General features: G+C 43.5%; 1 protein-coding gene across 5 annotated transcripts in view; it reads left to right on the top strand.

The window, feature by feature from the left end:
• The window catches only part of CHAT (choline O-acetyltransferase), a 61,398-nt gene extending 51,010 nt beyond the window's left edge, over positions 1–10,388 (top strand). For all 5 annotated transcript variants that reach the window (XM_080641136.1, XM_080641137.1, XM_080641138.1 and 2 more), the window contains exons 12-15: positions 275–416; positions 524–586; positions 5,833–5,970; positions 7,680–10,388. In XM_080641136.1, the coding sequence (XP_080497262.1) occupies positions 275–416; positions 524–586; positions 5,833–5,970; positions 7,680–7,931 (595 nt within the window). In that variant the 3' untranslated portion in view covers positions 7,932–10,388. The remainder of the gene's footprint in view (positions 1–274; positions 417–523; positions 587–5,832; positions 5,971–7,679) is intronic.
• The last annotated feature ends 11,915 nt before the right edge of the window (positions 10,389–22,303 follow it).

Raw genomic sequence — 22,303 nt, 5'->3', positions numbered from 1 at the left:
GGTTTCCCACTAGGTTGGGATTTTTTACAGCTACTTTGTATTTTGTTTTATACCTGTGCAGTGTCACCACTGCATGGAAATGTACACAGCTCTTAATATTAGCGACTCCAGCATTCATCTTGGGAAACCTCCTAGAACTCTGTTAACATTAAAATGAAATACTCTGCCAAGCAAAGCCAGGACTGTGAAACTGAAGCCAGCCGGGCTCTCTTTCTCCCACGTTTCTGAGTCCCTGAGGATGCATTACCTTTGCACTCATCCCTTATCTGTGCAGGCTCCATCGCAGACTCGTGCCCACCTATGAGAGCGCATCCATCCGCCGCTTCCGGGAGGGACGGGTGGACAACATTCGATCGGCCACTCCAGAAGCACTGAGGTTTGTGAAAGCTGTCACAGACCACGAGGCTGCTGTGCCGGTAAGCCCCGCTCCATCTGAGGGGTCTCAAGGGAGCCCCCACTTCGGCCTGCTCGTCACTGAGCAACTCTTAACACCCTACGTGCTTCATGTCTGGTCTGTTTGCAGGATTCGGAAAAGCTGCTGCTCCTAAAGAGTGCCGTCCAGGCCCAGACGGAGTACACAGTCATGGTGAGTGCCAGTGCACAGGCCGGTGAGTGCCCAGGCTCTGCGGCACCTGAGCACGTGACCGTGGGCTGTGCCAGGATAGGCCCATAGCACAGGCTGGGTGACAGCTGAGTCACCAACTGTCCAGCTACTTGGCAAGGTCACTTGGCTCTCAGAACCTCCTCCTCCTTATTTTTAGAGCCTAGGTAACACAGCACTCCTGCTTTCTACAGGGATTTCATGAGAATACAATGAATGGTCTTTGAAACAAGAACAATAATAATAGCACCAAATATGCATAGCAAATTTCCACTTTATACAAGAGAAGTCAAATGCCAGGGGATTGCACCTGGGCCTGGCAAGCTGGAGTGGCCTGTACACCATGCACAGTCACAGGCCAGGCAGCATTAATCCCACCCAGGGCTGATTTTGCCTTCTTATTCTCCATGCTTTTATTTATGCTGCCTGTAAATATAAAGTCAGTGAAAATTAATAGTGACATTAAAGTTGTAAGGGAAATGTTTCCCTAGTTTAGAGAAATGATTTATTTTCTAGCACTGCAAGCCAGCATACAAATAATAGAGAATAAGCTAGTGCTGGTGATCAATATATTAATTGCAAATCATTCTAATACAGCCTTTGAAAAGAAGTTGACCAGATTTCACTTTATATAGTTGAAAGCAAGTACAATGCAAATCTGGGTTTTAGAACTAGCCAATGTAGACTTTTCTCCTTTTCAGTATGCGTATCCTCTAGTAGAGTTCCCTAATTCCTCTGAAGAGTGAAGTGTTTGTTCTGTTTGGGGAAAACCAAGCTCACTCTCATGTATCCAATAGGTATTTTTTGGTTTCTGCTTTATGCCAGATAAAGTGCTGGGTGTTAGGAAATAAAAAATGTAGTTCGTAAATCCTGTCATTAGGGAGTTTCCTGAAGACTTCCTGGAGGAGGTGATGCTTAATATGAGACTTGAAAGATGAGGAGATTCTTGTAATAGACATAGAATGGGAGGATGGCCCCAGAAGGGAGCAGCATGTGCAAAGATAAAGTCTTGAGGAAACAAGACACATTGGAGGAAAAGCAATTAGCTCAGTGTGTGCACATTGACAAGCATTCTCACTCTTCTACTCATCTTTCCAGGGCTTTATTCTCAAATATAAACAGATAGCCATAAAACAGAACTAAGAAAGTCAATGCCAAGTGTTCTGAGTGGTTGCCTCTGTGGAGTGGGAAACAGTGCTGGCAAGGTGACATAAGCCTTTGGTTTATTTGGGTTGTTAAACTATATAAATGCATAACTTTGATAATAATTTCAACTTTTAGGGAAAAAATTTAGAGAGCTGCTAACATAAAAGACTAAAACCAGTGCAAGCAAAATATTTTGCTTAAATTTTTAAAAATTTAAAAGAAACAAGTGTAATAATAAAAAAACAATGTAGGAAGCAGAATCACCTTTTAAAAACTATAATTGAGCCAAAACTGGTTTGGCTCAGTGGATAGAGCGTCGGCCTGTGGACTGAAGGGTCCCAGGTTCGATTCCGGTCAAGGGCACGTAACTTGGTTGCGGGCACATCCCCGGGGGGGGGGGGGTGTGGTGTGCAGGAGGCAGCTGATCGATGTTTCTCTCTCATCGATGTTTCTAACTATCCCTCTTCCTTCCTCTCTGTAAAAAATCAATAAAATATATTAAAAAAATAAAAATAAATAAGAACTATAATTGAAATCCTCTAAAATATAAGGGATGTTATTGCATCCATAAATAAAAATAACTCTGGGGGAAAATATGGTGGAAATGTAATTGGACTTCTTAACAACATCACTGGAAGGTGGAAGATGGTGGACCAATGGCTTTCAAATTCTGAGGGATAAAGATTTTTAAAATATATTCCATACCCAGCTAAACTATCATAGTTTGAAGATAGAATGAGTACATTTTCAGACAGATAAGGTCTCAAAATTTTTACTTATTAAGCTCTCTCTCTCTCTCTCTCTCTCTCTCTCTCTCTCTCTCTCTCTCAGTAAAGCTATTGGAGGATGTAGACCACTCAAATAAGAGAATAAAACAAAAAAATAAAAAGTCATCAAGAATCAAAAAATCTGAAGATTAAATACCAGACAGAGAAAGAGGATCAAGTTGGCAGCTATTCAGCAGAACTAGGGAGCAAGAAGTAGGAGAAGAAATGAAACTGATAAATTATTGGATATATTTTAATGTATTGATGGAAGTTTTACATGTCTGGCTAAGAATTTAAGAATCAATTAATTATAGACACAAAGAAACCTCAACAAGTGGGAAAAACCATAATGTAATTATTTAAAATTTGTCAATTCTAGGGAAAACAAAAAAAAATTGAGTAAGAAAGGAAATCTAATTATAACACACTAAGAACTCAGCTGTGAATACTTGCATAATTATAATCATGTAAACACTGAATGTTGATCAAGCAACAAACAGTTAAAATGTAATTAACTATTGCGGCTTTGGCCTGCAAACCGAAGGGTCTTGGGTTTGATTCCGGTCAAGGGCACATACCTCAGTTTCAGGCTCCTCCCAGGCCCAGGTCCTGGTCGGGGCTCATGAAAGAGGCACCAATTGATGTGTTTCTCTCACATTGATATTTCTGTCTTTCCCTCTCTCTTCCACTCTCTAAAAACCAACGGAAAAATATCCTTGGGTGAGGATTTTAAAAAAAAGTAACTATTGGAAATACAAGAGAGTGCGAGTGAATTTGGGGAGCAGAGGAACAAAAGAGCCAAGGTTCACCTTCTATAATTAGATTATTGGTGAAACTAATAAACGCAGCGATGGCTATCTAAGCATGTTGTGTAGAACTAAGAAAGTCAATGCCAAGTGTTTTGAGTGGTTGCCTCTGTGGAGTGGGAAACAGTGCTGGCAAGATGACGTGAGCCTTTGGTTTATTTGGGTTGTTAAACTATATAAATATATAACTTTGATAATAATTTCAACCTTTAGGAAAAAATTTAGAAAACTATCCTCCAAAGCATTGCCATAGGTTACTTTGTGTGAACTATTTTAAGTTGATGGGGACAACTAACAAGAGAGATAGGGGGTGGGGAGAGGAGAGTTGTGAAGATGCTTTGTAGGTAACTCTGGAACCTGGTTGGCCATGCAGGGGAAGGGACAGGGAAAGGCACCAAGGAACCCTCCAAATATCTGGCAAGTGTATTTGGCAGTGGTGGTGGAGAAAGGAAATCCCAGTGAAGGAGCAAATGTGGTCCAGACCCCCATCCCATATTTTCACAGCACCTGTGGTTTCCTTCATAGCATTGACCTCCGTTGTTAATCACAGTTTATTTGAATGATTGGTTAATATCTGCCTCCTATTACACATAAGGCTCCATGAAGGCTGAGTCTAGGACTGCTTTGTTCTCTCTTGTCACTCCAGTGCCCAGCCACATCAGGCACATAGTAGGCACTCAATTAAGATTCTATGAATGAATGAAAGACTGAATGGTGAGTCATTGTACTCATTACTGCTCATGCCTCTAATCCAAATAATCTGTTAAATCACCCCCAGTTGCTAAGTTCAGAGATGGTGAAAACAGGGGTGGGCTGGCTGTTGCACAGAACAACTGCTTCTATCAATCTACAGAAGTCAGCGATTACACAGAGGTAGCCAGAGAAATCAGAAATGCACTCTACTTCCTAGAGGGGCTCCGTTCTTCCCTGTCCTACTGGGGCACGTCTAACGTGAGCTGCGGTTGTATAACATGTCTTTTCAGCCTATAATTAGGTGCATTTGGAGACTGGGGCCTCTGAGTCATCTTTATGCATTCATTCCCAACTGAAAGAGAATAGCTGTCAAATCCCAAACGTGCCTTGTAACAAAGTTCACTGTGATGGGAGGTTTCCTCTTATGTGGGACTTAACAGCTAAGTGACCAACTTATGTAACTGTGACCTCACTCCCAGCTCCCCCACCATCCCCTGCCCCAAGAGTTATTCACAATTGCCTTGATGTTGACCCAGAAGTTATCACTGTAGGTCAGAGGTGGCTCCCACCAAATTGTCCCAAACAGACATGTAATTCAGGCAAAACCAGTGTGTGTGCTACACATACAGCCTCAAGTGGGAAAGCTGTAGAATGAGTGCCCTGGCCCACTGCCCACTCCCAGCCACACCACCACCCTGAGCGCCTCCGACCAAGAGATTCTGGAGCATCTTATCCTTTGATAAGAACTCAAATACCTTGTGATGATAAAAATAAGAAACCTTTCTTCATTCAACAAACTTTCCCCTTGAAAATGTCAGCTGAGCCTCTGCTAAGATGTCTGCTTTCTGTCTCAAAATGACTTATTGGATTTTGAATCATTGAGTTGAATTGGTTCTGGGCCCATGAAATAGCAGCCAAGATTAAGGAACAGATCTTAACACCCTCTGTCCTCATTCCTCGGGCTCCCACTGGAGGCTAAAGTGTTGGTTGTGGTGAGAGTCTGTGCAGTGCCAGCCTGGGCATCCCTCGCCAGGCTTGCATGGGCCTGGGCAGTCCCTGGGCCCTGCATTCGGCCTTCTGCCCAGACTCCTTCCCTACCCAAGAAGGAGTAGGATGGCCAGGCCAGCCTGCTCCTTTCCCTTAGAGCCCCAAGTGGCTGTAATGGTACATGTCAGCAGGACCACGGGAGGGGACTCAGACGCACATTAGAAAGCAGCCAGAGGAAGAAGAAGAAAAAGGTAAAGATAAAAATTATGAACAACAAAATGACAACAGATACATATCTATCAACAAGTGAATCTAAAAATCAAGTGAATAAAAAGTCTGATGAACAGAACAAACTGGTGAATATAATAGGATCAGGGGCATAGAAAGGGAGTGGACTGACAATTCTCAGGGGGTAAGGGGTGTGAAGGGTGCGGGAAGAGACTGGACAAAAATCGTACACCTATGGATGAAGACAGTGGGGGGAGTAAGAGCAGAGGGTGGGTGGGAACCAGGTGGAGGGGAGCTATGGGGGGAAAAAAGAGGAATAACTGTAATAATCTGAACAATAAAAATTTATTAGAAAAAAAAAAAAAAAAGAAAGCAGCCAGGTCTGCACTCATCCTGGGGACATAAAAGTGCACAAGGGCTCGAGGAGCAGAGGCCATGTGGTAAAGCGGTCAGCCCGGGGCTGCTGCCCACACGCACTGTCCGCAGCAAGCACTGCGTAACCGTGGCCATTGGAGTCACGCTTAGAACTGTGGACTAGAGAAGAGGGGAGAAGGCATGTGGGAGCCCACGTCTCATTTCCTATTCTTTGTTCCCTGCTGCCCAGGCCATAACAGGGATGGCCATCGACAACCACCTGCTGGGGCTGCGGGAGCTGGCCCGGGACATGTGCAAGGAGCTGCCAGAGATGTTTACGGATGAAACATACTTGATGAGCAATCGATTCATCCTCTCCACTAGCCAGGTACAGCCCTATGGTGCCCGTCGCCCAAGAAGCCACTTAGTGTCACGAGTGGGCTTTCTAAAGAGCTTGGTGAATAGGGTCCTTGTTGAAGTTAGGCAAGTCCCATATCTGAATCTCACGAGCTTTGTGACTTTCTGCAAAATGACCTAAATGATCAGAGCGCTGGGTGTCATCTTCTAAATGGGGGTGATGACAGACGCCCCCTTAGTAGAGGTGGACAGGACAGGAAGCACCCATTCTGGTGCCCTAACCATTACACTACTGCCTTTCAGTCTGTTACCTCCCAAGCCTGACAGGCCTAGAGTGAAGCTCTGGCCCAGCGAGGTGCAATGATGGAGGTGGAAAGCCAGCCCAGTGCCTGGCCAACAGGGCCCTCCAAGCAGGACACAGCTATTGTTATAAAGGCCGTGCAACCCGCAGCAGGCATGAGCTGTCAGCCCGGCGGCTCCCAACCAGCACCGCAGGCTTGTCCTGTGGAGGATCACTGTCACAAAGACAGGATGAAATCATTCGAGAAAGGCAGCCATTTAGGAGAGAAAATCCCCCCGCCCCACACCCCAATACGTCAATTCACTAAAAGTCACCTCATCTGTGAAAGGCTGGGCATGGGCAATAAAGGAGCGCATAGCATGTGTCTGAGGCTAAAAGCCCACGCAGTGATTTGATCTTCTAATTACTGCAGTGAGCTCACTGACGTGGCTAAACAAGGGCAGAAACAACATAAATTCTTCAGGAAGCCAGCGTGGGCAACAAGTGCTTTGGCATGGCTTTCTGGCCTGCGGCTGACGCATGGCAAATTTATCTGACAAGGAGGGGACTCTATTAGCAAGACTAATGGTTTGTTCTGCCCGTTAAAAAAACACACAAAAAAAAACAGTGTCATTTCTGAAGGCCCGAGTACACAGTGCCCAGACCTGTGGATTTAAAACAGACTGCCCTGCACCTGCCCCTGAATGTGGTCCATTTCCCCGCAAGACACGCTAATAAAGTCAAGGGGGTGTGGTGGGTTTTTTCCATTGGAAATGAGCATTTATGACTTGAATGCCTTCAGAAACACATTTTCTGGGTTTGTGATCTGGATTACAAAATCTTGACGCTCTGAATTAAAAACATATTAGGTGCATAACTAAGTCTCCAATTGATGGCAAACTTTGAAACACCAGTGCTGGGTAACTGTGTGTGGCCAGGCCATGGGGAGAAAAATCAGACCAGTCAAGCACTGCCGACAGTAATTAAGGATGTGGGGGGGATCGACTGAGGTGACAGGCCAGGTTTCCTCCAGTTCATCAATTACCCCCTCTGGGAAGCCACTGAGCCGGTGGGTGTCACCAGGGTGCCATTTAGTAAATTACCCTGATTGCCTCGGTGCCTCCAATGGCCCCCAGGTGAGAGAGAGAGTCAGCCGAGACCCAGCAGCAGGTGCGTCTAGTAGCTCCTGACTCCACACGCAGAGCAGATTTCACACCAGGGAGTGGCTGATGGCCCCTCTTCTCCTGACGTCGTGCGGTGAGATGGGTTTGTTGTTATGACTCTGGCCGTGGCCATCATGCTGATGCAGTCGGTTGGTTTGGTTAGTTCAGTCAAACGCCCGGGTGGAAAAGAGTCAGAGAAGCAAATAATCCATGGAGGCCCCGGTGCCAGACACGCTTCCCTCCAGCAGGCTGCGGTGGCATTTCGGAGCCAGCACTGCTGACCTGTCCTCTCCCCAGGTGCCCACCACCATGGAGATGTTTTGCTGCTATGGGCCTGTGGTGCCCGATGGGTATGGTGCCTGCTACAACCCCCAGCCCGAGAGCATCCTTTTCTGCATCTCTAGCTTCCACAGCTGCCGGGAGACCTCTTCCACCAAGTTTGCGAAGGCCGTGGAGGAAAGCCTTGCGGAGATGGGCGGCCTCTGCAGCCCGCCACCGTCTGCTGCCGGCAAGCCACTGGTGACAAAGGAAAAGTGCCACCAACCGTGACTCCCGCCACCACATCACCTCTCCCAGCCTAGCATTCTGCAGCTGCCAGACCCTGCTGAACCCCTGCTCCCAACCCTCACCCCAGCTTTCTGCAGCTCCCCTGTCCTCAGGGCCCAGAGCGCAGCACAGTGAGATGCCCCAGCGCTGAGTGTCTGCAGGAGAGTGTCCCTGTGGATAGGAGTGTCCTTAGCTACAGACTGCAGCTGGCCGAGCACTGATAACATTGCACAGGAGAGAGAGCAGCCTGGCTCCACTTGCTGCCAGCAGGACCTAGCAGGGCTGGGTCATGTTTTTGCCCAACAGAAGGAAGAATGAGTCGCCTTATTAAGTGCAATGTACCTAGTGAATCATGAGGGAAGAGGCTAATCCAGGTCACTGCCTCTTTGGGGGAGAAGTAGGGGCTTTGTTTTCAGATTCAAAGCAGTCTAATCATTCACAGGGGCCTGCGCTGAGCTTACATTTAGCTGGGTAAGCACTCCCTCCCACACACACAGCCCAAGTTAATTTAAAATAGCGACCTGGACCCAGGAAGACATTGCCTCTTTGCCTCCCAGGGGCAGCCTGCCTGAGGCTCAGCTTCTGATCTGGCTACTCTGGAGGGAAAACCTCCCTGCCTCCCAGGGCCCTCGGGCAGTCCCGGGTGAGGACACACTCAGGCCAGGGCAAGCACGGGAGGGAGGGCGGGCCAGTCCCCTGCCCACAGACCCTGCGCTCGCGTTTCCTCTGGTTGCTTTCTCACTCCCCTTCACTCAGAACATGCCCCGCTATGGGATCTGCCTTATAGAGGAGACGGTTGCGCTGGGAGTTATCTGTTGTTTATTCGTTTGCTTTATTCATCCTTAGAGAGGCTTTTAAGAGCACCGCTGTGACATCAATTTCAAGAAATGATCTTGGTGGCCCAAGCAGGACATCCTTGGAGGATGCTGTGCGGGGATTCTGGCTAAACCCATGTGGAGGGCCCAGGGCAGGGCTCTCCGCCGGTCTCAGGACTGAGGGGCCAGCTGGTGGAGAGCCGGCCAGGTGGGGGCCCCACCTCGTCCAGAGCCAACCCTGAAGGAGGGGCAGACAGTCCACAGAACCAGAGTAAAGATTGTCCCGGAGGCTGTGACCAGCGAGGCGGTCTCCCCATCGGGCACGTTTTTATGGGAATCTAAAAGAATACGGAGCAGGGGGAAAAAATCAAACTGCACATCGCTGAGGCAGCTGCCTCTGTCTGGCTCTCACCACTGCGGGTTCCTGGGTGGGTGGTGTCCTGAAATGTCACCCCCAGCCCCACCTGCCTATCCTGCTGTGCTCTGTGACATTCTGAGCACCCACTCTGGCCCCTTTTTGGGCCGCTGTGCGTGCTGTCTACACTTGGGCCGTGCTGAAGCGGGCAGGGCAGAGAGGGGGCAGGCATTTTGACCTTTGTCAGCTCCTTGAACATACAAGCAGCCTCAGGCTGGCAGGTCCTTGAGGCCCGGGTTTCAGATTGAGGACTTCGGTGGGAGATTCCGGCACTGCCCATCAAAGTCATTGGTCTGAAGGTTCTCGCACCTGCCATCAGACATCACCTGCCTGCTCCCCTGGGGAAGTGGCAGCTGAGTCTAGGGAACACCCGGGGAGCTGCTGCCCCCTCGGTAAGCGGACCCAGAGCCACTGGTCCGTTCTCACCCCAGGATGACCTTGCAGACCTGCATTCTCTTCTGGTTTCCCTCCAAGGACTCTGGGCAGACAGAGGTCTCTGGTCGGGGCTCAGGGAGCCTCCTCACAGGGGAATGAGAATGTCCCAACCCTGTGAGGCTGAGAGGATGGTAGATCATGTGTGTGAAGTGCTTGCAAAAGCAGGTGGGCGCTGGTGCCCACTGTCAGGATGAGGTTTCCCCAGTGGGCACTGTTCGAGGGATATTTATTTCAAACTTTTTATACTAATTTGACAGAATCAAACTCACACCTGCCATTCTTTGAGCTGAGGAAGGAAACCGACTCTGCATATTCAGGTATCAGCCATGTGTGGCGGAGGCTTCCCGAAGTGTGAAGGGCCGTGTGGCAGGAGGGATCCCTCCGCCGGGGGAGGGGCTGGGAGCTGGTCTTCCACCTCCAAGCATAGATGGGTGCAAAGGCGACAGTGAGCCATGGTCATGGGCATCTCTGTGGGGATCCCGGAAAAGGAGACATCCCCAGAGAGATGGCAAATGAAACCTAGAGACAGTCATTTGGGGGGCAGTGCTGCATCATAAAAGTGTATTTGGCCACCTTACAATACTGCTATGTTGCCAAAATATGTCGTTATTTGAGTTCTATTTTTATAAGATAGTTTTAGATTTATGGCAATAGTCACATGTGCATTTATAGCCTTTCCATTCTAAGTTATAGTTTTGTGCTTTAAATAAATATATATGACTAAAGAACTGTATATTTAAAACACTATATTCAAATTACTTAAAGACTGTAAGTCTGTATTCAATAAAAAGTAATGCCAAGAAAGATGGTGTTGGCCCTTGTTTCTTCCCAGAAATGCTATTAAAATTTTGGCATAAATCCTGTGAGCTGGGTCAGCAATTCATTTGCCTTTGTCTGAGGTCTGTCCGCAGCAGTGGTGGGTGTTCCAGGTACGGGGACTGAAAGAGAGGGGAGGAAGGAGCTTTGTCTTCCCTGGTGTGGGGGTGTGGCACGCCACCCTGGGGCTGCTGCGGGGCAGGGAAGCTTCATGGGTGTTTGTGATAAGGGTGTATGGTGTAGAGCTGGGTGCTTCCATTTAGGCCCGCACAACGTGCAGAGGTTAAATGGAGTGGAGGGAAAGCACCAGGCACAGAGGTGGGATGCCTGAAATAGGAACCCAGCTCTGTCTCTAACTTACCATGGGCTTTGGGGATATCATTTCACCTATCTAACCCTCAGTTTCCCCATCTGTAAAATGGGGATGTTGAGATCAGCACTACCCACTTCCAGGGTTGTGATGAGATGACATAAGATGGTCATTGTATGAAAACTTAGGAAGTGAAATAAACAACTAGCATTCTTATTGCAGGCTCACAGGTACCTATGCACACAGGTGCCCTCAACCTGCAAAACCCTGATACATTCCAAGCTGCAAGACCTCTATAATCCTCAAAACCAGAACTGGAATTCCTCCAAACAGAAGTCCAGCACTTCCCAATCAGAGCCTAAAAAGAACCTCAAAGTGTATGATTTATGTGATTGGGATGCAGAAAAGGCATTATCCAAAAAGATACAGGCTAAGGATGTTCCACGGCGAATGGAAGATAGGAAGGTCAAGGATCTAAGTAACCTGGGTTTGCTCTTACCCCATATATCACAACTGGCCCAGAAATAATCAGATGTTGACTACCGAGAAGGGTATGACAGTCAACATACAAAATGCTGCCAGGCACTCGTTGTCTCTGAAGGTCCTGTGGGGTGGATGTTGGTCAATTCAGGTAGAAATGCAGGGAAGAGTCCTTCCCAGTTTCACAAGAGGAACCAGAGGTTTCCAAATTACTCTAAGCAGTTCTTCCCGGGGGGTCAGGTGAGAATCAGTGTCTGGGTTTCCTTTATAGATTCAGCCCATTTCCTGGTTTTGTTTCTCTGAGTTGTCCTTCTAAAGTGAGCAGGATAAGCAATATGCCACCCCAGGGAGAGTTGGCCTCCCACCGTGTAAGAGGACCTTTCTCAAAGCTCTGGTCTTCTCTGCTGCCAAGGACCAGCTCTCTCCTTGTTCTTTTCCTACTGCTTCTTCCATCTCCTTATGGGATTTCACTTCCTATTTCTGTACCTTATATGTCATTGGGCCCCAGGATTCTGTGTTTGGTCTCTAATTTCTTATATTAAAGAAGAAAAATAGCCAGCTGAGCTAATGCAGACGGGCCCCTACCCCTATAAAAACCATACAAATAAGGAGAAAATTCTTTTAAACACATAGATCACTTTGAGAAAGAAATCCTCACATGCCAGGAAAAAAGAAGGATGTGCAAAACAGAGCAGTGAGCAGGAGCTAAAGGTAAATACAACCAGATACAGACTTCAGAGGCTGACACCCTGCAAGTTACAAAGGGCATAACCTCAGCCCACGCAATGTAGGAAATACAGCCAAACTCCCCAAGTAAAAACGTAACCTCATAGAGGCATCCCAACCCTATATAAAGGATTAGAAAACCCCTTCCCGTCAACCCAGGAGAGCATTGAGAGACCATGCCATTCACTCAGAGCTGTAGATAATGGAAAAAATACATCAATGAGAAATTAAACTATAAACTTGTGTCATATGTGGATGTGGAGTCTGAATTTATACAAGTTAAATGTAAAGCTGGAATTACAAGCCAATAATGTTTTTTAATTGTCTGGGTCAATAAGACCCAAAGGGTCTCAGAAGAAGCAAATGCAAAACCACTTTCCACAACCACGAACACCACAAACACCCACAGGGGGGGAAATACTCCATTAAAGATGAGCTCACAATCAAAAAATACAAATGGCATAAGAAATGGCTCACTGGAGGGAAAGTGGCAGATAAAACAAACAGGAAAATTAACATCATAAAGACTGGAGATAATAGATGACTCAAAAAAAGCTATAAAATCGATGTTTAACATTAAAAATAAATAAAAATAGAGAGAAGATACACGTAGGAGTTCAAAAGGGAAACATTGGAGAGAATGGGGGCAGGGGGAATGGAGGAGTAGTGTTCAAAGAGAAAATGGCTAAGAATATTCCACAGTGCCAAAACCGGTTTGGCTCAGTGGATAGAGTGTCAGCCTGTGGACTCAAGGGTCCCAGGTTCGATTCCGGTCAAGGGCATGTACCTTGGTTGCAGGCACATCCCCAGTAGAAGGCGTGCAGGAGGCAGCTGATCGATCTTTCTAACTCTCTATCCCTCTTCCTTCCTCTCTGTAAAAAATCAATAAAATATATTTTTTTAAAAAAAGCATATTCCACAGAGAAACACTTCTTTCTAAAACTCATAGTTCAAAGAAAAATAATACAATTTTAGAATTTAGAGCAGAATGATAATAAAGATACCTCATATCAAAACCTCTGGGATATAACAAAAGTCATGTTTTTGGGTAAATGTATATGTTAAAATACTTACATCAGAAAAAGAAGTCTGAAAATTGATGAACTAAATGTAACGTAAAAAGTAAAAATTTTCCCCCCGGCCGGCGTGGCTCAGTGGTTGAGCATCAACCTATGTATGAACCAGGATGTCATAGTTCAATTCCTGGTTAGAGTACATGCCCAGGTTGCGGGCTCGATCCCCAGTGTGGGATGTGCAGGAGGCAGCCAATCGATGATTTTCTCTCATCATTGATGTTTCTATCTCTCTCTTCCTTTCTCTTCCTCTCTGAAATCAATAAATATATTTTTTAAAGTAAAATTTTTTTAAAAAGGAGCCAAACAATAAACTCAAAGAAAGCAGAAGAAACAGTAAACTCAAATAAATAAAGATTAAAAACAAACAAAAAAAAAGATTAAAAACAGCTTTCAATACAGAATTAGAATATTCCAAAAATTCATATGGAAACACAAGAGAACCTGAATAGCCTCAGCAATCATGAGAAAGAAGAGCGAAGTTGGAGGAATCATGCTGGCTGATATCAAACTATACTACAAGGCCAACGTGATCAAAACAGTATGGTACTGGCAATAAAACAGACATATGGATATATAGAACAGAATAGAGAGCCCAGGAATAAACTCACAATTTTATGGTCAATTAATATTTGACAAAGGAGGCAAAAAGATACAATGGGGTAAAGATAGTCAATTTAGTAAATGGTGTTGGGGAAATTGGACAGATACATGCAAAAAGAGAGAGAGAGAGAGAGAGAGAGAGAGAGAGAGAAGAAACTACCATCTTACACCATACACAAGAATAAACTCAAAATAGATTAAAGACTTAAATGTTAAACTCAAAACCACAAAAATCCTAGAAGAAAACATAGGCAGTAAAATCTCAGACATTTCTCATAGTATTATTTTTTTCTGATATATCTCCTTGGGCAAAAATAACAAAGGGAAAAAATAAGCAAATAGGACTACATCAAACTAAAATGTTTTTGCATAGCAAAGGAAATGATCAACAAAATGAAAAGACAGCCCAATGCATGGGAGAACATATTCACCAATGATATATCTGATAAGGGGTCAATAACCAAAATTTATAAAGAACTCATATAACTCAATGCCAGAAAATCAAACAATCCAATTAAAAAATGGCAAAGGACCTGAATAGACATTTATCCAAAGAGGACATATAGGTGGTCAATAGATATATGAAAAGGTGTTCAACATCACTAATCACCAAAAGTTGCAAATTGAAACCACAGTGAGACATCACCTCACACCTTTCAGAATGGCTATCATCAATAAATCAACCAGCAAGTGCTGGCAAGAATGTGGAGAAAGGGGAACCCTCATGCAAGGTTGATGGGAATGCAGATTGGTGCAGCCACTGTGGAAAGTAGTATGGATTTTCCTAAAAAAATTAAAAATTGAACTGCCTTATGACTCAGCAATTTCACGTCTGGGTATATTTCCAAAGAAACCCAAAACACTAATACGAAAGACTATATGCACCCCTATGTTCATTGCAGTATTATTGACAATAGCCAAGATGGGGAAGCAGCCCAAGTGCCCATCACTAGATGAGTGGATAAAAAAAGCTGTGGTACATTTACACAATAGAACATTACTCAGCCATAAAAAGAAGGAAGTCTTATCTTTTGGACAGCATAGATAGGACCTGGAGAGTATTGTGTTAAGTGAAATAAGCCGGTCAGAGGAAGACAAATACCATATGATTTCACTTATATGTGGAATCTAATAAACAAAAGTAACAAACAAAATAGAAACAGACTCATAAATACAGAGAACAGACTGGCAGCTGTCATAGAAGAGGGGTGTTGGGGGGCTGGGTGGAAAAGGTGAAAGGATTAAGCAAAAAACATACAAACTCATAAGCACACACAACAGTATGGTGATTACCAGAGGGAAAGGGGTAGAGGGAAGTAGAAGAGGGTAAAGGGGGATAAATGGTGATGAAAGGAGACTTATCTTTGGGTGGTGAACACACAATACAATATACAGATGATATACAATTCTAGTACACCTGAAACCTGTATAATTTTATTAATCAATTTCACCCCAATAAATTCAATAACAAAATTTTTTAAAGCAGCTATCAATGAAGAAGAAAACAAAAAACAATAGAGAAGCTAAACAAAGTAAAAGTTGGTTCTTTAAAAAGACTAACAATATGCACTCCTATGTTCATAGCAGCCCAATTTACAATAGCTAAGATTTGGAGGGAGAGGGAATAATGGCGGCGGAATAGACAGACGTGTTCCGAGCCTTGTCCCGGAGCAGAAAGAAAGAACAGCTGAGGGTCGCACAAGGAGTGTTTGTTGGCTGGTTGGGAGACAGCTGAATTCCAGAAGGAGGTGGGGGACTGCTGAACGGGGTTCCCCTGACCTGGCAGCACCAACTGTGGCTGGGTCCCCTCCCGGAGCTGCGGGGTTGGACGCGGAGTCTGCGCCATCTTGATCCGGAAAGTGGAGCTTATCTGAAGCCTGAGAATCCATAACGGCGGCACCCCAGGAACAGCTGCGAGCCCCAGAACAACGCTCCCCAACTGGCGCAAGCACACGGGTTCAGAGGAGCTCTACACTCCACCACGGAAAGGTCAGATTTCGCCTGGGATAAGGTGAGGTCTCTGGTCCCGGCGGGAGAGAGGAACGCGCGTTTTGCGGGAGCTGGAGGACCAGGGAAGTCTGTGCCTAGAAAAATCCGTGGCTGTAGGGGCTGGCGTGATCTGTGATTGTGGAAAGGGGTCCTCAGAGCTGCTAAGAGAAGGGCACTCTAAAAAGCAACCCATTTTGATCTGAAGTGCAGGGACACCCTAAGAATTTCAGGCAGTCCAGACTTACGCGCAGCCCCTGCGTTCCCTGGGTGCCTGGGCTTACGCGGAGTCCCGGAGTACGCACAACTGGGCTTTTTCCTCTTGAAATTCTTGCTTCTGATTACTAAGCCCAATACATAGGATCACCCAGTTGGGGACACCCTGGGAGACTGCAGGGGAAGGTTGTTTTTCTGGAACCTGGGGATCGGAGCGGGGAGTGACCATCAGAGAGTCAGCTCTGAGGCAGACCACTCCCACAGGCCGGTGACGAGTGCCACAGAGAAAGAAGGCTCTAACACTGCCTAGAGAGGCCATAGATAGACCCGGAAGTTAATCCAGAAACACTGCCACCCAGGGGCTGAATCACAAATCGACTCTTGTGTAATCAAAAATAAAGGAATACCAGAAATTAAGACACACCGCCTGCTTAAAATCAGGACTGGCTTACAACACCGAAGAGCAGTGGATCGCAGGGAACTGCAATACTGTCCGGACTGAGAAACAGGCGTGCCAAACAGAAAAACAGAGGAAGTGAATGACCTTCACTACTTCACATTTTATTTTTACCTTTTATTTTTTTATTTTTTTTATTTTTTTTTTATTTTCATTTTTTGCATCTTTTAATCAAGAAACTTTTTTTTTCTTTTTTCATCACTTGATTTTACCTTTTTAATGATTACATTTTTATTTTCAATCCGTATTATTACTACTGCTATTTTATCTTTTTTTTTTTTTTTTAAGTGTCATTTTATTTTCTCTTCATTTTATTTTGGGATTAGGGTTCTACATTCTATTTTTATCTTTCCTTTAGCATCGTTTTACTCTATCTCAACTCTACCTTTAGGCCATCACTCTCTTCCTAACCTCCCCCTTTTCAGTGTCCTGTTTATATTACCCTTTTACTGCTTTAGATTTTCCCTATTCTTTCTGTTTACCCCTTGTTAAAATTTCACCCTACTTACATATCTAATCTCCAATCCTCTGCTCCAAGTCCACATACACCTCTCCCTTCGCTGTCTGAGCTATCCATAAACTTGTCCTTCTCTCTGTCCTTTTGTTGTTGTTTGCTTGAATGTAGATTATATCCAATTTTTATGCTTTTTTGTGAGATTGTTTTGCTTATTCTTCTTTTGTTTATTTTTTTGTTTGTTTTGTGCTTCAGCTTTCCCTTGCCTCACTCCATATTAGTTGGTGTGGTAGTTTGTACTAATCCCCAGGCACTTGTTGCTGGCATTTTCTGGGATTAGTGATTGTTCTATTGGAGTTTTATCCCCAATATATATAGTCTGTTCCCCTTTCTCTCTTAGTCACTTTCTTGTCTCTCTTACTTTTTTTTTTTTTCTCTTTACTTTCCCTTTTCCCAATTTCATTTTCACACTCCTTTTTTCTTTTTTTTTTCTTTCTTTCTTTCTTTCTTTCTTTCTTTCTTTCTTTCTTTCTTTCTTTCTTTCCTTTTTCCTCTTCTTCTTTCTCTCCTATCACCTAATTGGCCTTTCTCTGGTGGTCACCTTTATTGGAGGTTATTAATATCGTGAATACATTCCTGTTCAGTGCCTTGTGAGTTGTACCTGGTAGTGCTGTATTTTGTGCCTTTAAATCAACCCAGGAGAGAGAGAACTACATAACCAGACACCCAGAGAAGAGAGACCATGGGGAGACAAAGAAGCAGCCCGCATATGAAAGAAAAGCAGGCATCACCAGAAAAGGAAGTAAACGAAATGGAGGCAAGCAACCTTCCAGAAAAAGAATTCAGAGAAATGGTCATAAGGTGGCTGAAAAGAATGGAAGACAAATTCGACAATATGAGCAAGAACCAAGAGGAAATGAAGAAGAACCAAGAAGAAATGAAAAATGACATCGCTGCTGTAAAGAACTCAATAGAAAGCATCAAGAGTAGACTAGAAGAAGCAGAGGACCGCATCAGTGAGCTAGAAGACAAGATGGAAAAAAATACCCAAGAAAAGCAACTTCTAGAAAAAAAAATTAAAAGGCAGGAGGAGAGTCTAAGGGAACTTTGGGACAACACGAAACAAAACAACATCCGCATAATAGGGGTTCCAGAAGGAAAGGAAGCTGAGCAAGGAATAGAAAACCTCTTTGAAGAAATAATGACAGAAAATTTCCCAGATATAGGGAAGAAAAAACACACACAAATCCAAGAAGCTCACAGAGTCCCAAGCAAAATGAACCCCAAAAGACCGACACCAAGGCACATTATAATTAAATTGGCAAACACCAATGACAAAGTAAGAATCTTAAAAGCAGCAAGAGAGAGACAGAAAGTTACATACAAAGGAACCCCCATCAGACTAGCAACTGATTTCTCAACAGAAACTCATCAGGCCAGAAGGGAATGGAATGAAATATACAAAATCATGCAAAGGAAGGGTCTGAATCCAAGAATACTGTACCCAGCAAGGCTGTCAATCAAAATTGAAGGTGAAATCAGGAGCTTCACAGACAAAAAAGGACTAAGGGAATTTATTACCACCAAACCAGCAATGCAAGAAATGCTAAAGGGTCTGCTGTAAAAAAAAAAAAAAAAAGAAAGAAAGAAAGAAACAGGAAGCGAAGAAGTAACACAGGGGTAAAGAATAGGAATGGCGACAAATAAGTACCTATCAATAATAACTTTAAATGTAAATGGATTAAATGCCCCAATCAAAAGACATAGGGTAACGGATTGGATAAGAAAACACGACCCATATATCTGCTGTCTACAAGAAACCCACCTCAGAAAAAAAGACGCACACAGACTGAGGGTGAAGGGATGGAAAAAGGTTTTCCAGGCAAATGGAACTGAAAAAAAAGCTGGGGTAGCAATACTTATTTCTGACAAATTAGATCTCAAACTGAAGGACATAACAAGAGATAAGGAAGGCCATTTCATAATACTAAAGGGAGCAATCCAACAAGAAGAAATAACTGTGGTAAACATATATGCACCCAATGCAGGAGCACCCAAATACATAAAAAAACTCCTGGAGGATATCAAGGGAGAGATTGACAGCAATACAATCATAGTAGGGGACTTTAATACCCCACTATCATCACTGGACAAATCCTCTAAACAAAACATCAGCAAAGAAACATCAATCCTAAATGACTCACTAGACCAGATGGAATTAATTGACATCTTCAGAACATTTCACCCCAAAGCCACAGAATATACATTCTTCTCAAGTGCACATGGGTCATTTTCAAAGATAGACCATATGTTGGGACATAGGCAAAGTCTCTTCAAATTCAAGAAGATAGAAATCATATCAAGCATCTTCTCAGACCACAGTGGCATAAAACTGGAAATCAACTACAATAAAAACAACCCAAAGAAATCAAACACATGGAGACTAAACAGCATGCTATTAAACCATGACTGGGTTACCAGAGAGATCAAAGAAGAAATAAAAAACATCATGACAACAAATGACAATGAAAACACTACAATCCAAAATCTATGGGACACAGCGAAAGCAGTCCTGAGAGGGAAGTTCATAGCTCTACAAGCCTACTGCAAAAAACAAGAAACAGGGGTAATAAATTACCTAACCCAACAACTCAAAGAGTTAGAAAAAGAGCAACAAGAAAAGCCCAGTGTAAGCAGAAGGAAGGAAATAATAAAGATCAGAGCACAGATAAATGACATAGAGACCAAAGAAACAATACAAAAGATCAACAAAACCAAGAGCTGGTTCTTTGAAAGGATAAACAAGATTGATGAACCTCTAGCCAGGCTCACCAAGAAGCAAAGAGAGAGGACCCAAATAAACAAGATCAGAAATGAAAGAGGTGAAATAACAACAGATCCCGCCGAAATACAAAGGATTGTTAAAAAATACTACGAACAACTCTATTCCAACAAACTGGACAACCTGGAGGAAATGGACATATTCCTAGAAAAATATAACCTTCCAAAACTCAATCAGGAAGAATCTAAACATCTCAACATGCCAGTAACTATGGAAGAAATTGAAGCAGTCATCAAAGAGCTTCCAGCAAACAAAAGCCCGGGGCCAGACGGCTTCACAGGAGAGTTCTACCAAACATTCAAGGAAGAACTAAAACCTATCCTCCTCAGACTATTCCAAAAAATTCAAGAGGAAGGAACACTTCCAAGCTCCTTCTATGAAGCCAGCATCACCCTAATACCAAAACCAGATAAAGACAACACAATGAAGGAGAATTACAGGCCAATATCCCTCATGAATGTAGATGCCAAAATCCTCAATAAAATTCTAGCAAATAGGATCCAGCAGTACATCAGAAAGATCATACACCATGACCAAGTAGGGTTTATCCCAGGAATGCAAGGATGGTTCAATATCCGCAAATCAATAAATGTGATACATCACATAAACAAATTGAGAGATAAAAATCACATAGTCATATCAATTGATGCAGAAAAAGCATTTGACAAAATCCAACACCCTTTCTTGATAAAAACTCTCAACAAGGTGGGAATAGAAGGATCATACCTCAACATAATAAAAGCTATATATGATAAACCCACAGCTAACATCATACTCAATGGGCAAAAACTAAAACCATTTCCCCTAAGAACAGGAACAAGACAGGGATGCCCACTCTCACCACTCCTGTTTGACATAGTACTGGAAGTATTAGCCACTGCAATTAGACAAGAAGAAGAAATAAAAGGCATCCAAATTGGAAAAGAAGAAGTAAAGCTGTCCTTATTTGCAGATGACATGATATTGTACATAAAAAACCCGAAAGACTCTATCAAAAAACTAACAGACTTAATAAATGAATTCGGCAAGGTAGCAGGATACAAAATTAACGCCAAGAAATCTATGGCATTTCTATACACCAACAATGAACTTACAGAAAGAGAGACTAAAAAAGCACTCCCATTTTCCATCGCACCAAAAAAATTAAAATACTTAGGAATAAACCTAACCAAGGAGGTAAAAGACCTATATGCGGAAAACTACAGGACACTGAAAAAAGAGATAGAGGAAGATGTAAACAGATGGAAGAACATACCATGTTCATGGATTGGTAGAATCAACATCATTAAAATGTCCATACTACCCAAAGCAATCTATAGATTCAATGCACTCCCCATTAAAATACCAACGGCGTATTTCACAGACCTAGAAAGAACTCTCCAAAAATTCATCTGGAATAAAAAAAGACCCCGAATAGCCACAGCAATCCTCAGAAAGAAGAATAAAGTAGGAGGGATCTCAATACCAGATTTCAAGCTGTATTACAAAGCCACTGTCCTCAAAACAGCCTGGTACTGGCACAAGAACAGACATATAGATCAATGGAACAGAATAGAGAATCCAGATATCGACCCAAACCAATATGCGCATTTAATATTTGACAAAGGAGGCATGAGCATACAATGGAGTCAAGACAGTCTCTTTAATAAATGGTGTTGGGAAAATTGGACAGATACATGCAAAAAAATGAAACTAGATCACCAACTTACACCATACACAAAAATAAACTCAAAATGGGTACAGGACTTAAATATAAGACGGGAAACCATAAAAATACTAGAGGAATCCACAGGCAGCAAAATCTCAGACATATGCCAAAAGAACTTTTTCAGTGATACTGCCCCTAGGGCAATGGAAGCCAAACAGAAAATAAACAAATGGGACTACATCAAAATAAAAAGCTTTTGCACAGCAAAAGAAACCATCAACAAAACAACAAGAAACCCCACTGCATGGGAGAACATATTTGCAAATGGTATCACTGATAAAGGTTTAATTTCCAACATCTACAGGCAGCTTATACAACTTAATAAAAGGAAGATAAAGGATCCAATAAAAAAATGGGCAACGGACCTAAATAGAATCTTTTCGAAAGAAGACAGAAGGAAGGCCAAGAGACACATGAAAACATGCTCAAAGTCACTTATTATCCGAGAGATGCAAATCAAAACAACAATGCGATACCATCTCACACCTGTCAGAATGGCTATCATCAACAAATCAACAAACGACAAGTGTTGGCGAGGATGCGGAGAAAAGGGAACCCTCGTGCACTGCTGGTGGGAATGCAGACTGGTGCAGCCACTGTGGAGAACAGTATGGAGTTTCCTCAAAAAACTGAAAATGGAACTCCCATTTGACCCAGTAATCCCACTCCTAGGAATATATCCTAAGAAACCAGAAACACCAATCAGAAAGGATATATGCACCCCTATGTTCATAGCAGCACAATTTACAATAGCTAAGATTTGGAAACAGCCTAGGTGCCCATCAGCAGATGACTGGATCAGAAAACTATGGTACTATGCTGCCGTAAAAAAGAAGGAATTACTACCATTTGTAGGCACTTGGATGGAATTAGAGAACATTATGCTAAGTGAAATAAGCCAGTCAATGAAAGAAAAATACCACATGATCCCACTCATTTGGGGATAATGGAAAACATTATAAACTGATGAACAAAAAGATAGTTACAGAGGCAGTAAAGCATCAAACAGACTGTCAAATTACAGGGGTAAGGTTAGGGA

The sequence above is a fragment of the Plecotus auritus genome, assembly GCF_963455305.1.
Source record: "Plecotus auritus genome assembly, chromosome: 9".
NCBI lineage: Eukaryota > Metazoa > Chordata > Mammalia > Chiroptera > Vespertilionidae > Plecotus > Plecotus auritus.
This window is presented reverse-complemented; position numbering and strand designations above follow the sequence as displayed.